We start from the raw sequence: 18,694 nt of genomic DNA, 5'->3' as shown, positions 1-18,694 counted from the left end.
AAATAACTTATAAGTTATTATTATTAGGTTCCCTTAGTGTTTAAGAATTTATAGCAGTCGTGCTCACTTCAGCAGCACATATATACTAAAATTGGAGTCATACAGAGAAGATTAGCCGGCCCCTGTGCAAGGATGACACGCAAATTCATGAGCGTTCCATATTTTTCTCATGCCGGTTAGAATGGCGATCATCAAAAAATCTGGAGACAACAGATGCTGGAGAGGATGTGGAGAAGTAGGAACACTTTTATACTGTTGGTGAGAGTGTAAATTAGTTCAACCATTGTGGAAGACAGTGTGGTGATTCCTCAAGGATCTAGAAATAGAAATTCTATTTGACCCAGCAATCCCACAACTGGGTATATACCCAAAGGATTATAAATCATTCTTTTGTAAAGACACATGCACAGATGTGTTCACTGTGGCACTGTTTATAATAGCAAAAACCTGGAACCAACACAAATGCCCATCAATGATAGACTGGATAGGGAAAATGTGGCACATGTACACCATGGAATACTGTGCAGCCATAAAAAACAAAGAGTTTGGTCCTTTGTAGGGACATGGATGAATCTGGAAACCATGATTCTCAGCAAACTGACACAAGAACAGAAAATCAAACACCTCATGTTCTCACTCATAGGCGGTTGTTGAACAATAAGAAAACATCACACACTGGGGTCTGTTGGGGGGTTAGGGGAGGGACAGCAGGGATGGGGAGTTTTGGGAGGGATAACATGGGGAGAAATGCCAGATATAGGTGACGGGGGGATGGATGAAGCAAACCACCTTGCCATGTAAGTACCTATGCAACAACCCTGCACGATCTGCACATGTACCCCAGAACCTAAAGTACAATAACATTAAATTAATTAAAAAAAAAGTATAGCAGTCAATCAATGAATATTTATTGAAAAATTACTTTGTGTTACACACCATTCTAGTCTGTCTTGATCTATTAGTGAATAAGACAAACTAGTCCCTGCCTTCATGGAACTTATAAATATTAGATAAATTACTGCAAGTTTGATGAAATCTAAGAATATTTGAGGGCTATCCGAATGTTCTACCCAAAAAGGTGATTGTGTAGTTTCAATTCATATTTGCTGTTTGAGTTCATTCTGAAACATCCTGAAAACCTAATTTTGAAAGCCAAGGCTTTTCTTAAATCAGTTTGCTCAGAGTGAGCTAGCCATTTAGTTTTCTTTTTTGGAAAATGTACTTCAGAACCATGTGACTTTAAGGATTATGCTTTCAAAAAAGAGCATCTGTTAAAAAAAGAAAAGCAATGTAAGAAATCAAGTTATAGAATTTGACAATGGAAAAGAAAAACCAAAGCTTCACAGATGAATTTGGGAAACATAGTAAACAACTGGAAATCTATGCCTACCTTAAAACTATTAAATTAGTTACTTTTTAATTGCTTGTGTGGCTTATGACTTTCTTACAAGTAGTTGTGTCTTTCTGTCCTACTTAATTATAAACTTTTGGAATGCATGATAGTAGTGTCTTCTGGATAGTGCCACATTAGAATGCCTCTGAAATTTACCTTTACAGTTGCCTCTGCATAAAATAGTTCATAAAACAATCAATAAATATTGGTTGAATGAGTGGAAGAATACATGAATTCTTAAGGTCTGAAGAACTGAATTTCTTTGGTAGTAACATTTTTAAAAAGAATTTTAAAAAATCAAACATTGAGGCTGGGCGCAGTGGCTCACGCCTGTAATCCTAGCACTTTGGGAGGCTGAGGAGGGTGGATCATGAAGTCAGGAGATTGAGACCATCCTGGCCAACATGGTATAACCCTGTTTCTACTAAAAATACAAAATTAGCTGGGTATGATGGCAGGTGCCTGTAATCCCAGCTACTCAGGAGGCTGAGGCAAGAGACTTGCTTGAACCCAGGAGGCAGAGGTTGCAATGAGCCAAAATTGCACCATTGCACTCTGGCCTGGTGCAGAGTGAGACTGTCTCAAAAAAAAAAAAAAAATTAAACATTGAAATGTTTTGTAGACATAGAACAATAAATACTTAATATAATCAACTTACTATTTTTTTTATGCTGCAGATTGTTCTGGGGTCTGTGGTTTATCCTTAGTGCCCCACCCTGCCTCTGACATTGAGAGTATAGGATTTCCAAAGATGACCTATTGAGTTACCCCAATGTCAGTATCTGTCATTAAGTCTGACTTTTAGCTGTACTGGCTAAGACTGGAGCCTGACATTTGGGAAAGTATATGTACACAGATGCAGATACATACACTCTTAAGTGTTTAGTGCTATGTTAATGATCAGTTTAGTTGGTGATTGTTAATTAATAGATTATACCAGTGACCTGTCTTGTAAAATGGTCTTCAGTTATTCAGATTAGATTGTGAAAACTGAGTAGCAACAGATTTGAAAATGGGCATTTGATAAATGACCTGGAAAAACAATGCTTGCTTGTTTGGTCAGATTAGGAATTTACTGCCTCAAGATAAGATACAGACTATTGAAGTATGGTGTGATACACCTTATCTCAGCCTCTTTTCTTCATTATCTTTATACTTGTCAGTAAGACATACTGCAGAGGCACAAGGTAGCCTGAGGCATTGGTTGGTTTTCTTCTCTTGAGAAAGAAAGAATACATGTTTTGAAGTTTCACATTCAGTTAGGGTTGTATTTTAAGGTTTGGATTTTGTGCTTTTTTTCTCTTAATATTTTATATCTTTTGAAATGAAACAATGACATATTGATTCTAAATATTTTATTAATACTTGTGAAATGAATAAATGAGTAAAACAGCCAAAGCAGTCTTAGTAGACTGAGTACTCTATATTCCTAACAGATGGTGTTTCTGTAACAATTGGATTGAGTTAGGAGAACTACTATTTATTTATCTTACTTCTTTTTATGTCTGTAAGAAGGTATAGAAGATAGCCTAAATGAATATTAATTTGGCCTTTAGTTAACAACGTACTCTTTTAAAAATAATACCTTCATAATGATATTGGATATTTCTGATACTTGTTTTATTTTAAAAATGTTACTAAATATGTAAATTGATTATAAATCAATTTTATTTACTCTATTTTGTCATCTCAGAAATTATGGTTTTTATACATTTTCTCAGCTGATAAACTCAGAGATTCTGAAATGAACCCAAAGTCAATGCAGAACTGGAGACCCAAGCCGGGGCATTCTCACACCACTTTACCCTACATCTCACCTGGAAGTTTATAAATACGTTTTTGATTAAAAAATAAGATGAACATTTGAAAATAAGAGATCCATATCCAGTCTTCCCATTTCTTTTGTATAAAACTACTGAGTAATATGTTAGGGTTTAGCATGAGGCATGGATTCCAGCTATAGGGTGTTCGTAATTTAATTGGAGAAACGAGACAAATATAAAGAGAGTAACAATATAAGACTGGATGTATAAGATGAGGGATTCAAACTGTGAGTACTACAGAGACAGAAAAGATTTCTATGGATTGGGACTACTAAACTAGGATGAGTGAAATGAGTTGGGCTGTGCTAGAAGGATGCACGTAGATGAGCCACCCTGCAGCCCTTAGTGTAGCTTACATATATGGTAGAAGATTTTGGGAGACCTGGTTACAAAGGCAGGTAAGGGTCACATTGTAGAAGGATTTGAATACAGGGCTAAGATCTTAGGACTTCATGTTGTAGGAAATGGGAAACCACTCATGGTTGGTTGGTTTGTCTGGACATGGCATTTGCAAACAGTACAGATTTTTTTTTTCATGGTGAAGACACATGAAGATTACAGCTTCTTTTATTCTATAAGCTACGTTGCCCTAACCATGAATAACATGCTTCAGGACATTGGGGTGGAGTGTGTTTGTGTGTGTGTGTCTATTTGAGGGGGCTGGAGATGGGCATATCTGTGTGGTTGGGGGGAGCAGAAGAGAGGTAGCAATCATTTGGGTAGTATAGATTCTTTCTGTGTGCCAAGCTATATATCATATGAAAAGAAAAAAAATTTATAAATATGAGGTAATAATAAGGGCCTTATAAAAACAAATTATAAACTTGAAAAAATTATTTATAAAAATAGTGAGATTTAAAAATTTCTTGGTCAGAGGCTGAAGTTTACCAGGTAATTTAACTTACAGGATTCAATCAAATTCCTGAAATGACAATGTCATTTCATTTCATCATTGAGAGTACCCAGGGAAGCTAACTCTCTGCCTTTCTCACGTCTGAATTACTGTTGCCAAGATCCTGCAGTTCTTCTGTCAGATGAGAAGTGTGGCTTTTTGTGGAACCACCTTTCACAACAACAGGGCTTGTGTAAAGATTACCCATTTTTGAGATGCAGTGAACCTAACAAGAACTTGAAATTCATCCCACTGCTATACAAATCAGTATTCCAGCTGTAGTAAGTTAATTGGCAATGTTTTTTCTTCTTTCGTTTTCTTTAAAAAAAAAAATCCTGGAAATGGTGAAAGACACATTGTCATGACCAAAAAAAAAAAAAAAAAAAAAAAAGACAGATGGTAACATTAAAAACTGGGAATAATAATTCTGGACATAAAATCTTAGGAATAAATCCTCCCCAGTTAATATCAAATACATACTTTTCTGCCTGAATTTGAAAACTTGCAAACTGATTTGATATAGGTCTCTGCTTTCTTCCTCCTTCCATTTCTTTTCTGCTGTCCATACTTACACTGTCTCATTTTCTGCATCTTTCATGAATGCCGTTACAAGGCCACACTCCTCCCTTCGAAGATTTGCCATTCTTTTCTAACTCTATTCAAATTCTCTGTCATATCTAAAATGAATATATATATAACCTGATACACTTAATATGAATTGATGTTTTTTCTTAACAATGAGATGCCATACTTGAAAGTGAAAACTTGAATTATTGTACTTGAAAATATGTAAGGTAATGAATATTATAGACATTTTTGAGCTCCTATCTGTGACCTCCTGTTGATATAGTTTGGATCCTTCTGTTGTATGTGAAATAGCAATTGCTCATTCGGAGACCCACAGTCATTGTTCAAGGAAGCTAATGTCAGAACAGAATGTATATTTAGCTGCAAGACCAAAGACAATGAAAAGACCAAACATTATCACAACTGGAGGAAAGAGGATGGGTTGAAATTTGAAAAATGTGGGCCCGGCATAGTGGCTCATGTCTGTAATCCCAGCCCTTTGGGAGGCTGAGGTGGGCAGATCAGTTGAGCTCAGTAGTTCGAGACCAGCCTGGCCGACATGGTGAAACCTTGTCTCTACTAAAAATACAAAAATTAGCAGGCGTGGTGGTGGGCACAGTGGCAGGTACCTGTAATTTCAACTAGTCAGGCTGAGGTAGGAGAATCATTTGAACCCAGGAGGTGCAGTTTGCAGTGAGCCGGGATCGTGCCATTGCACTCCAGCCTGGGCAACAAGAGCAAAACTCCATCTCAAAAAAAGAAAAAGAAAAAGAAATTTGAAAAATGTTTGAGATGAGCAATTTAATACTTAGGTACCAACTATTGGAGTAGTGGCTTTTTATCCTGGTTCCAGGGTGGAAAGAGAAGGATACAATGGATTATTTTTGCCTTTTATTAAAGACTGGATAGATATTAAAACTTCATTTTAAAGAAATATTCGAAGTAAGAGAATGTATTACAATATGGTCTCCTATTACATTTATGTGAAAAACTGAGGGGAACACTGTTTCCCGGGATGCAAACACAAACCAAAAAGATATTCCATTTAAATCGCAACTGAGCTTATACAGCTAGCCCTTTTTCCTCATGCCAATTTTGTAGAAAGGTTACACTATAATTATCAAGAGGAATGAATCATAATATGGTGAACTGGGTGGAAGTACTTGGTCACCCACAACTTCAGTTTATTTGTGGTGTAATGATAGTCACCAAGAAGTTTGGGGTATGAGAATTAGACACTTCTCCCACAATTTTGCTTCAAGACAATTAGAATAATAAAATTCTCAGATTAAATTTTGCCACACATACATTTATTAACTAAAATTTACTTGTAAGTCAACACAAAATAATTCATGAACCTGCCCTAAAAGTTTGAAAAAATTACAAGCTCTCTGTCCATTTAGGTGTCCCAGTCACTACCTCATAGAAATTGTTCACTTTTAGCAAATATAAAGATTCCTGAGCAGGAGTGATGATTCTTCCTGGCTTCAGACAACCACAGTTGTCCAGTGTTCATAGCTAGACATAGAACCACTTGAAAATTTAGCAGAAGATTATTTCTAGGTGTAAATTGGCCTCATGGGATTTTTACATCTTGTCCATAAAATGATTAGCAGTATTTCTAAAATATGTTAGCCAGTCTATATAACTCTAGTACTTTTAATTCACTCCTGAAAACCCACATGCAATATTCATCAAGTTAGTTTACATACTTCGTTTTTATCAATAGGCACACATTTTTTGTCATTCAGTGTACTGATTAGTAAATCATCAGTTATTGATTGAAATATGAATAACAAATATAGCTGTGATGACCTCCTTACAGGTACAGATTTCTGATCTCATCAGCCTGCTCCTGGCTGGTGCATTCTAGCATCCTGATGAGATGCTAGAAACACCTTGGTTATAGTTCACCCTCACTAACATAGCTTTAGTCACCTTGTATTTTAAAGTAAGATGCAGACATTGTAACACATGATGTAATCATTTGCCACACATAGTATCCTTTTTGGTTGCCAATTTGTAAGACATGATTTGGAGTTTTAAAATGAATAGCAGAACTTTTCACTAATTTTATTTTTTAAAATTTAGCCTTGTATTCTAATTTAAACTTAATTTTCCTTGATATCCTCTGTAACAGTAAATATAATCTTTCTCCATTTTGCAAGTCTATCTAGAATTGAAATTTTCTCTACCTCTCACACTTTTGCTAGTTTTGTTCATAGACAAGCATATACTTGTACCTTCTTAGTCATCTCTTAAGTTAATAGCACTGGGAAATCTTTCAGCTTGAATGTGTTAAAAAAAAAAACAAAAAACTTCCTTTTTAAGTTTACCCTTAACTAGTTCCAATACATTTTTAGAGGTTAATAAAAAAAAGTCCTAAAACTTAAACAGCTTTGGAAAGCAAAGTATGCTTTGATGGGCTTTCACTTAATATTTGATCAAAGAATAATTTACCCACTATGGAAAAATGTTTTTTAATTGTCATAATGATATAATATAAGAACAAAGGCTGTGTGATTTGGGAAAGTTATTTAACCTCTCCGAAGCTCTGTTTTCCTTATAAATAAAATGAAGATAGTAATAATAAGTACTGTATAAATAATTTTAAGAATTAACAAAGTAATACATGAAAAACCCATAGCAAAGTGTCCAAAACGTAAGATCTGGAAATTACAGTTATTAAAAAAAAAAAAATCAAGAGAGGAATTTCAGTAGGACACGTTCAACAGTGTCCAAGTTGTCTCAGAGAGATCAAGTAAAGCATGAACTGCACAGAGTGAGAACTCAACATGCGAGCTTTTCTGCCAGAATGTGATATATGTGTACCTGAAAAACCACTTATTCTACAAAGTTGCAGAGTAAAAATAATGGGCTTAAGGGAGAAAAAACTAAGCTTTGGACTGAATATTCAAAATCAACACAGTTTCTCCCATTCTGTAGCAATCTATCCATCTGACAAAGGGCTAATATCCAGAATCTACACAGAACATAAACAAATTTACAAGAAAAAAACCACCCCATCAAAAAGGGGGTGAAGGATATGAACAGATACTTTTAAAAGAAGAAATTTTTGCAGCCAACAAACGTGAAAAAAGCTTATCATCCCTGGTTATTAGAGAAATGCAAATCAAAACCACAATGAGATACCATCTTATGCCAGTTAGAATGGAGATAATTAAAAAGTCAGGAAACTACAGATGCTGGAGAGGATGTGGAGAAATAGGAATGCTTTTGCACTGTTGGTGGGAGTGTAAATTAGTTCAACCATTGTGGAAGACAGTGTGGTAATTCCTCAAGGATCTAGAACCAGAAATACCATTTGACCCAGCAATCCCATTAGTGGGTAGATACCCAACAGATTTTAAATCATTCTACAGTAAAGACACATGCACACGTATATTTATTGCATCTCTGTTTACAATAGCAAAGACTTGGAACCAACCCAAATGCCCATCAATGATAGACTGGATAAAGAAAATGTGGCACATTATAAACCATAGAATATTATGCAGCCATAAAAAAGGATGAGTTCATGTCCTTTGGAGGGACATGGATGAAACTGGAAACCATCATTTTCAGTAAACTAACACAGGACCAGAAAACCAAATACCACATGTTCTCACTCATAAGTGGGAATTGAACAATGAGAACACATGGACATAGGGACAGGAACATCACATACCAGGGCATGTCAAGAGATAAGGGGCAAGAAGAGGGATAGCATTAGGAGAAATACTCATTGTACATGATGGGTTGATGGGTGCAGCAAACCAATATGGCACATGTATACCTATGTAACAAACCTGCACATACTGCACCTGTATCCCAGAACTTAAAGTATAATATTTTTAAAAATCAACATAGTTTTGTCATTGTTATTATGATTTATAGTAACAATCCTAATAAAAATACTAGTCCCATTAAGTCTCCAAGAACACTTGCACCCAACATCAAAGACCATTTTGATCAAATTATTCCCTGTGTGAAATATGTGTCATGTTTTATGTTGGTAGTAAAGTATCATATGCCATCTAACTGACTTGATTCAACAATTTTGTGTAAAGATTTGAAAGAACAGTTTTGGTATATTATGTTACCTTAGGTCAGTGCTAAAACAGGAAGTTAATGGTTTACTTACAAATGATATGCATAATTTTGTTGGGTCACATTCTTATCTCATTTTATTTTAGCTGCTGTAAGTAAAGATGATTCCATTATTTCAAGTCTTGATGTCACTGATATTGCACCAAGTAGAAAAAGGAGACAGCGAATGCAAAAAAATCTTGGGACAGAACCTAAAATGGCTCCTCAGGAACATCAGCTTCAAGGAAAGAAAAAGTAAGTCATTTTATTCTTTGCCAAGAAGTGACATGACACTTTTTAAAATCTAACATATGATCTTAAAACTTATATTTTTATTTTGAACTTATTTAAAGTATTTTTAAGAAGATGCGATGTGGAAATGGTTAAATGTTTAAATCAATATATTGTTTCTGGTACTTGGTTAATTTCTATTAATATTTAAAGCTGAAATGCTGAAAATGTAAGGAAAAATTTTTTTCATAGTTTTTATAGATTAATTAGAAATGGCATGTAGGGTACTAAACATATTAGAATCCAACTTGTGTTCAGTAAAGTGTTTCAATCTAATTTATTGCTTAAAAGAGACCCATATAGCATTCAAATTATCCATTTAATTTGGTTATGCTTGGCATTTTTTCAAGTAAAATGTCTCCTTCTCATCATCTGTTTATTTCTCTCAAATTTTGGCATCGTGTACTTTATTTTCACTGTTTTTCACTCTTTGGTTCTGACTACCCTGCGTGAATCTATATTTCAATTGAGTTGTGATGAGTTAAGAAGTTGGAACACTTAATATTTCATTACAGCAAAACAATGAGCATTTATAAGAATATTATCAGTTTAATCCAAAATGAATGTGCAAAGCATTTGTGTCTTTGGGTATGTGTATACATGCGCTGAGTATTTATTTTCTCTCAAGTTTTTTTAATTCAGTAAATAATTATCGAATGATGATGCTATGGCAGATGATTTTATCGTCCAGTGATTTTCACAGTGTAGAATGAGGACACCTGGGGTTTTCTAATAATCCTTTGTAGGGGTCCATAAGGTCGTCCCTTCTTGAATTCCATACCTGTGTGAGGCTGGATTTTCTTATATCCTTCAATTAAATTAACATGTTACGGCTGATTGAATGCAGAAGCTAGTGAAAATCCAACTGTTTTCAATCAAATCAGCTATCAAAGAGATGTGAAAAGTATAAAATAATGCCTTCACAACATTCTTTTTCTGGAAAATATGTTTCATAAAGAATATATTATTCATATTATCACATACTGGATTTGTGTTATTTTAAAATGAATTAATGAATCTGTTTAAATTTTCTCGGGTTTAATTTTCAATATGGCAAATAGTCCACATAAACTAAAATGTGGACTTAACTCTTGAGACCCTCAAAAATTTTTTTAAAGTATAAAGGGTTCCTGAGAGCAAAAAGCTTTAAATTCTATTACAGACAATAACGATGCAAAGAAGCACAATCCATGCCATCAGGAAACTGGCAACCTTGTGGGAACATGTTTTAGTTTCTAGCATATAAATATAGTATACTGGGATTATTTTGTCTATCATTGTGTTTTTATTCTCTCCACAATTGGCCTGGTCTACATGTACTTAAAAATTCTATCTCTATACTATGCTGGGTCCCTAATGTCTTTAGAAAATATGTGTAAAAACTCATTATGCACCAAATTCTTTCTGGTTTGTGTTTATCATTTGGATTTATTCATAGCTTATAACCCCTTGATGGAGCTCATAGAGTTCAAGGCATAGTGTGATCTCTTTTATATAGTAAACCAAAAATATTTTCATTTTACAAACATCAAAATAGCTAAACTATTTCTGTGGATTTATATGGGGAAAAATCAAATTACAAGCAGTTTGAATTGTTCCAGAAACTAAGTACTTCATTCAATCAATTAGTAGACAAGTGAGTAATGAATTGAAATTGAGTCATGTGCCTGGCACAATATTGATCATGCTGAGGATCCCAGAGAGTAGAAAAATAAACACAGCTCCTATCCACACTGGAACTTTCAGTCCAATTGTTTTGTCTGATAATGATTTCATGGTATGGGGGAAGAAAGAAATATTGGTTTTATGTTGGAAAGCTACATCTTAGGTCTTTTCACTCTGTGTGTGAACCAAAGGTAAGGTTTTGAAGTTGCTGACATTTTTGAGTACACCGTGTTGCCTAAGAAGATTTTTGATGTGCATGATACAGAGATGAAAGAAGTTTAGCTCTGAATCAAGACTAAATATTTTTATTTAGCTTTTTATAAAGGTATTGTGGTTTGTTTCTACAAACATTCATACAATTAATATTATGTTCCTTTTCTTTTCCATGTTTAGATGATTGTGTCAGTGTTTATGTTGTATATTTTCACCAATTTAAAAGTTGACGAAGTTGATGTAAACCATATCAGCTTTTTGGAATTGCCTGCTAATTATATCACTAGGCCCTTTAGGCAGACTGCCCCTAAGTAGAAATAAAAAACACCTGTTAGATGTCAGGGAGCATTTTAAAGATTAAGAGAAATTTAGTTTGGCATGTGTCAATCAGATGTCGACTGGTTGATACCCTCCTCTTTTGCTCAAATAAAACAAAATGTTGAATTATGTATTTTGTTCTTATTATTTATACTATAGAATTTTTTTTCTATTTTGAATACAGGAGACCAAAATTTTGTGGCTCTTAAAAATTTTAAATACTAGTTGTACTTTCCCAATTTTTTTAATAAAAAGAAAGAAGCTTCTATAAAACAAAAGCAAAAGTAAGCCTTAACTCTTAAAAAAATATCCCCAGAGTAAGACATTCTTGATTACTAATGGCTAGCCCTTATTTTATGTTTTAAAATTAAAACTACTACCTACTTTCCTGCCTTCCTAAAGAATATTTTTTTTTCTCTGACAACTTGTCATCAAAAACGTGTATATCAAAAGGTTCGTATAATTTATCTGTAGACTCCCAAACACATGCAGATGTGGTTAGTTTGCTATATATGAGTGAAAAACATCAGGCCTTACCTCTGCACTTCAGTTTCTTACGCCCTTCTGATTGCATGACCTTCAGTCACTTCCAGTATTCCCACCGGACATCTTACATGTGATTCCAGTATTTAGCTTCTCTGTCACTGCACCTCAACAACAAAGAAACAAAAGTAGGGGAAGGAGTGATCATAAGTACTATGGCTTCATTTTTTTTATTTTTATTTTTGCTGTCTACAAGACTTTGTGCAAGTCATTTTACCTTTCTAATGTTTAGTTTTCTCATCTACAAATGAAAGGATTACACTAGATAATTTATTAATATTCATGTTTTGACAGTGGTGAATAAACAATAGATTTATGAATAAATATATTATTAGCAATAAAGTACTTATGCATTTATTAGCTATTATTGATTAAAATTCATAAAGCAGCTAAAAATATGAAACATCCATGAGAAAAGTATTCATTTTTTAAATTTAAGTATCTATAGGTATATTACAATATAACATTTTACGTATTTTATAAATACTATAGGGTTATTTTGAATTTTGAGAAAAACTAAATACTTATTTATAAAACAAAATCATAATAATCTTTAAATTTAGTTGAACATTTATTGTGATCTTAAGTAGTTGGTTTGGTGACAAGGTATAGGAAGAGAGAGAGATACGAAAATAAATAAAATTTTGATAGTGCATTCTATGTTATCTCTCATTTAAATCTCACACAAACCCTACAAGATAGGTATTAACTTAGCCTTCTTACAGATAAAAACAACCAAGGCTCAGAAAGATATAGTTCTCTCTCCAGAGCAACACAGCCAGTGTTTTATTACAGAATTTGTTCTTGGTTCACTTCCTCAACTGGGTTTATAATCTTTTGAGAGACAAAGATCTACAAATAATTTTGTGCAGAGTGAGGGAGTTACATCAGTCACAAAGTTCAAAACTGAAATCTTAGGAACTGTGTTCCAGATTTGTAAGTATACTATTATATGTTGGAATGGATTTGGGGCATTTATTTGACCTAACAGGCACTTTTTTTTTTGTAAGCTTTTCTTTTTTTGACTCAATATACAGAGAGAAACGACTTTAGTTAATACCTGAAATATTTCATAAAGTTATTAGAGACTGCAGAACAAATATGAATAGCTATAAAAGGAATACAGAAATAAAATAAATATAAATTATTAAATTCACACAGCTTTATAATGAATTTTTCATTAACCTTGTAAACTTTCAAAGCATCTGGACAAACTATGTAGATCAAATATAAAAGAAAATTTGTAAGTAATGTTGCTTTTACCAATAAAAATACTAAATAGTGAAACATAAACAATGTTTTCACAAGAAAATGTGTCTGAAAACTACCATAGAAATATTTAACCACATCCTGTAAAATATTGTTAAGGTATATTTGTGTCATATTAAAGATGGAGAAGTGATCTCAAGCTCTGTGTATTTGTTTTTGAGAATAAGAATGCCCAAATTTTCAGGAATTAACTTTAAGTAAAAGAGTGAAGTGACATAGTGATGACTCAGGTGTATTTTTTTTCACTGGGATTCTTCCTTAACTCTTCTCTATGGGGTAAAAAGACAATAGGTTTTTAGGTTTTTCCTCAAAACAGATTTAAAGTAACAGCAATGCAAAGTTGACCTCTCAGAGAGTTTGGGTTTTAAAACAAAATTTAATGAGTTCATAGCAACATGAATAGTGAAAACATAAATATTGTTTATACAGGAAAAGTTAGCACATTATTTGGATGTATAAATAAATTGTGAAAGCTGTCCTACAGATAATTTCTCAACAGATTGTCAAATGCTATCATTAGGTGATCTGACATATAAAGTAAAATTGTATCCTTATATGAAAGTAATGATTCTTCAACCACATAAGAAAAACTATTAAGAAAATTCGTAAGTTGAAATGCATTGTAATAATCACAGTTTTATAGTTAAATATTCCTATGTGCTGTGGAAGTTCTCTTTTAAAAATGCCACTTCTAATGTCTTAAAACCATTTTGTAACCTGAGATAGATGTAATTCTCTAAATCTCTAAATTTAGTCTAAAAATAATGATACCCTCTTAAGTGGAAACTATGCAAATATTGACCCTATTCTGTTAAATAATATTATGAACATATTGCATACAGAAATTAAGTACTTATTGAAGGTCACACAGCTAGTGAAACAATTTTTCTGTGGATTAATGAATGACACACTTTTAGTGTTTCTAAAAGAGAAAAAGAGACTGTCTTCACATGCATGAGTTATTTTAACTTGCCAAATTTAGCCATAAAACCAGTTTAATTATTACTATAGTATAATTATCATCTTACAAATTAAACTGTTTCGCATTAACTAGCCACTACATTTGTAAAGTGCTTTGACTATATAGTGTTCATCTTCAGTTTACTGTGCTAAAGAAAACATCACCTGCTTATAAAACTTACTAAAAGTACATGAAATATACATTCAATAGAAACAACTCTTAGTGTTTTTCAAGAGTTTTTGAAATTCTGGTTCCTTTAAGAATTTGTATGTGAACAAAGATTTTCTACCACACTGTTTCTTGTGTTCTTAGCCTTGTTTAACCAGAAAAGACTAACTGAAAATAAATTATTACACAATTTTATTTACTTCTTTTAAGTGATAAAGATTCCACAGAAAGTTTTGATTTTATAGTTTATGTCACCACCACAGTGTAATATCTCATTAAATTCATCTAGGAAGCCTGGCTTCATTCATTATTTTCAATTCTAAACCTGTGTGGGATTTCTGACACTTTTGGTGGTCCCTCACAATGTTATTTTCTCTGTAATTCCTATGATAGCCTCTCAGCTGAGTTGGCATTGTAGGCCTACCACATGATTTCACATTGACTAAGGAAATGAACAGTAGACACTTTTTGTTGAGAACCACAGAATTCTGACTATGACTTCCCCCCCATTGCTAAGCAAACTAGATAGATTCCCTGAAATTACATGATTTATTCTGTATGAGAGAAGATAAGCATTAATCATTACATAGATATATAATCATAAACTTTTGAAGGAATTCAGGATTTAGGGAAACACAGCAAAGAGGATATGGCTTTGAATCACCATTTGCGCAGTATCTGAAGGTTAAAGAGGAGTGAAAGCATACAATAGGGAGTAGAGAGCAGGGTTCAGGCAGGGGAAGCCGACTGTGAACATGTGGCCAGGTGCAATGTGTGAGTGTGATGAGTGAGAGTGGAGGGAAGCAAGGAAGTGAGGGCCTGAGATGAGGCTGAGGGGTACTGGGAGGCCAGACCAAGCAGGTTGTGTGGCCCATGTTGAGAATTCAGCTGTTCCTCATGGACAGGAGAGCATTCCAGTTTCTCACATTGCAGAGGACTTTACCTCTATTTTTCCCTACCTTTTGAAACTGCTTTTTAATTCTTGTTAAAGGTTATTAAATTATCAGATTAACTAGAAAACACTGAGGTTTTGGTTAGTATTGCATCTTTTTAGATATCAAAATTTAAAATGATTGAATGCTATTGTACTTTCTTTCTCTCTTTTTTAAACTATACTTTCAAACTGCTTAATGTCTAATTTTGGACTCTCAATAATAAAATCTTCTCTTTTTTTGGAAACACAGGAAACTAGAAAATTGAAAACATACTGAAACTTACGTGGAGTGCTAACAGGGATAATTGATTAAATTGGCATCTGTGAGCAGTCATGAGGTGCAGAATTGTATTGCTATTTGGCATTTTTTTTTTTTTTTGGTAATATAAATTCTATTTTTAAAGAAATATTTTTAGATCTTTGAAGATTTCCCACATTTAATAAGACTCTGAGATCCTTGAATCTGGTATATATTGATAAATATTCATTTAAAAATTTAGTGTGTCTAATCCACACAATATGATTATACTAGGGAAACACTCATCCCGTTCTGTAACTAGCATCAACACTAAGAGTTATTATTCGGCATAACCATATGCTGTACATTTCTTGTTATTTATTATCTTGCATCACTTGAAATTGTGATTTGTGGAGTTGTTTTGTGTGTCTTTTTACTTCTGCATATTAAAATGAACTAGCTGGGGCCTCAAGATGGCACGGTGAGAACAATCCAGGATTGAAGCTCTCGGTGAATGCGCGGAGAGTGTGAGTCAGGGCCACATTTCCAGACGGATCTTTCTTGCCCACAGAATGGGGAAATTCCCAGGTATAAAAGAGACACGGGACACCAGGCAGAGTTTTTGGTTGGTGCAGCCGGCGGCCGGCGCTGTAGCGCAGAGATGCTACAGCGCAGAGGCGCTACACAGCACTCCCCACAAGGCGCACTGGTCCGGGTGCCTGTTGAACTGGCAATCTGAGACTTGAGAGGGCTAAACTTGAGACTAAGCGGGACTTGGACAGTGAGCCAGCCCAGGAGATTCCAGGGAGACAGCGTTTGGGTTAGCGCAGTGGGACAAACAAAGCGGCGATTCCAAGTGCTCCAGGTGCGGGCACAGCTGAACCCAGGACTGTGCAGCTCCATGGGGGAGGGGTGTCCGCCATTACCGAGACAATCCGCCCTACTGATGAACACGCCCATTGCTGACGCAGTCTTCCGTTGCTGAGGCAACCCGCTACAACAGAGAGACTCCGCTGCAGGGCGTGGCTCGTGGCAGCAGGGCAGAGAACGCAGCAGCAGGGCAGAGCCTGCAGCAATGGGGCGAACCTCACACCAGCAGGGCGGAGCCTCAGCAGACAAATAGTGACTGGACTGCCTCCTGGCTGGGCAGGACAGCGCGGCGGACACTCACAAGAAAAGCCCCAATCCCCCAACCTCCGAAACAGAACATCTGAGAAAAAAAAGGTTTTTTTTATGAGTTCAGCTGCAGCAGAATTAAACGTAGCAGCCTAACAGCCCTGGATGAACAACAGGGCTCACAGCTGAGCACTTGAGCTCCTATAAAGTACAGACTGTCTCCTCAAGCAGCTCCCTGACCCTCTATATCCAAAAGACTGAAATTTGGCAGGCATCATTCCGGGACAAAGATAGCAGAAAAAGAAACTGGTAGCATCGCTCACTGTTCCGCAGCTGCTGTAGGTGCACCCCAGACAAGCAGGGCCTGGAGTGGACCTCAGCAGTCATACAGTAGAGGGGCTAGACTGGTAGAAGGAAAACCAAGTAACAGAAATACTTCATCATCAACAATCTGGGCATCCACTCAGAGACCCAATCGAAAAGTCAGCAACTACACAGACGACAGGTGGATAAATCCACAAAGATGAGAAGAAACCAGCGCAAAAAGGGGGAAAACACCCAAAACCAGAACACCTCACCTCCTAGATAGGACCAAAACTCCTCACCAGCAAGGGAACAAAGCTGGATGGAGAATGACTGTGATGAAATGATGGAATTAGACTTCAGAAGGTGGATAATGAGAAATTTTTGTGAGCTAAAAGAACATGTTTTAAATCAATGCAAAGAAACTAAAAATCTTGAAAAAAGATTTGAGGAAATGATAACAAGAATGGATAACTTAGAAAGGAATATGAATGAATTAAAGGAGCTGAAAAACACAATATGAGAACTTCACAAAGCATGCACAAGTTTCAATAGCCGAATTGACCAAGCAGAAGAAAGAATATCAGAGGTCGAAGATCAACTCAATGAAAAAAATGAGAAACCAAGATCAGAGAAAAAAGCACAAAAAGGAATGAACAAACTCTCCAAGAAATGTGGGACTATGTGAAGAGACCTAACCTACGTTTGATAGGTGTACCAGAATGTGACGAAGAGAACGAATCCAAGCTGGAAAATACTCTTCAGGACGTTATCCAGGAAAATTTCACCCACCTAGCAAGACAGGCCAACACTCAAATGCAGGAAATACAGAGAACACCACAAAGATATTCAGCAAGAAGAGCAACCCCAAGACACATAATCGTCAGATTCAACAAGGTTGAAATAAAGGAGAAAATCCTAAGGGCAGCCAGAGAGAAAGGTCGGGTCACCCACAAAGGGAAACCCATCAGACTCACAGCAGACCTCTCGGCAGAAACACTACAAGCCAGAAGAGAGTGGGGGCCAATATTCAACATCCTTAAAGAAAAGAACTTTCAACCCAGAATTTCATATCCAGCCAAACTGAGCTTCATAGGTGAAGGAAAAATAAAATCCTTTGTGAACAAGCAAGTATTCAGAGAGTCTGTCACCACCAGGCCTGCTTTATGAGAGCTCCTGAAAGAGGCACTACACATAGAAAGGAACAACCACTACCAGCCATTCCAAAATCACACTAAATGCTAAAGAGCATCAACATAATAAAGAATCTACAACAACTAACGGGCAAAACAGCCAGCTAGCATCAAAATGGCAGTATCAAATTCACACATAACAATATTAACCCTAAATGTAAATGGACTAAATGCACCAATCAAAAGACACAGACTGGCAAATTGGATAAAAATCCAAAACCCATCAGTGTGCTGTATCCAGGAAACCCATCTCACATGCAAGGATACACAAAGGCTCAAAATTAAGGGATGGAGGAAAATTTACCAAGCAAATGGAGAGCAAAAAAAAGCAGGAGTTGCAATTCTCATCTCTGATAAAATAGACTTTAAAGCAACAAAGATCAAAAGAGACAAAGAAGGCCATTACATAATGGTAAAAGGATCGATACAACAAGAAGAGCTAACGATCCTAAACATATATGGACCCAATACAGGAACACCCAGATACATAAGGCAAGTTCTTAATGACTTACAAAGAGACTTAGACTCCCACACAATAATAGTGGGAGACTTTAACACTCCACTGTCAATGTTAGACAGATCAACCAGACAGAAAATCAACAAGGATATCCAGGGCCTGAACTCAGTCCTGGAGCAAGCAAACCTGATAGACATTTACAGAACTCTCCACCCCAAATCCACAGAATATACATTCTTCTCAGCACCACGTCACACCTAC

At 35.4% G+C, this 18,694-nt stretch overlaps 1 protein-coding gene and 1 non-coding gene across 3 annotated transcripts in view; both read left to right on the top strand.

Annotated features, from left to right (window-relative positions):
* The window catches only part of XRCC4 (X-ray repair cross complementing 4), a 271,368-nt gene that overhangs the window by 160,821 nt on the left and 91,853 nt on the right, over window positions 1–18,694 (top strand). For both annotated transcript variants that reach the window (XM_008991862.5, NM_001267765.1), the window contains 1 exon segment: window positions 8,872–9,019. In XM_008991862.5, coding sequence (XP_008990110.1) covers window positions 8,872–9,019 — 148 coding nt within the window.
* Window positions 60–166, top strand: LOC118151850 (U6 spliceosomal RNA). The gene has a single exon (XR_004740255.2). It is a non-coding gene; the product is annotated as a U6 spliceosomal RNA (small nuclear RNA).

This window comes from Callithrix jacchus, chromosome 2 (assembly GCF_049354715.1).
Source record: "Callithrix jacchus isolate 240 chromosome 2, calJac240_pri, whole genome shotgun sequence".
NCBI classification, from domain to species: Eukaryota; Metazoa; Chordata; class Mammalia; order Primates; family Cebidae; genus Callithrix; species Callithrix jacchus.
Note: the sequence above shows the minus strand (reverse complement) of the source record. Positions and strands in the feature narration are given on the sequence as shown.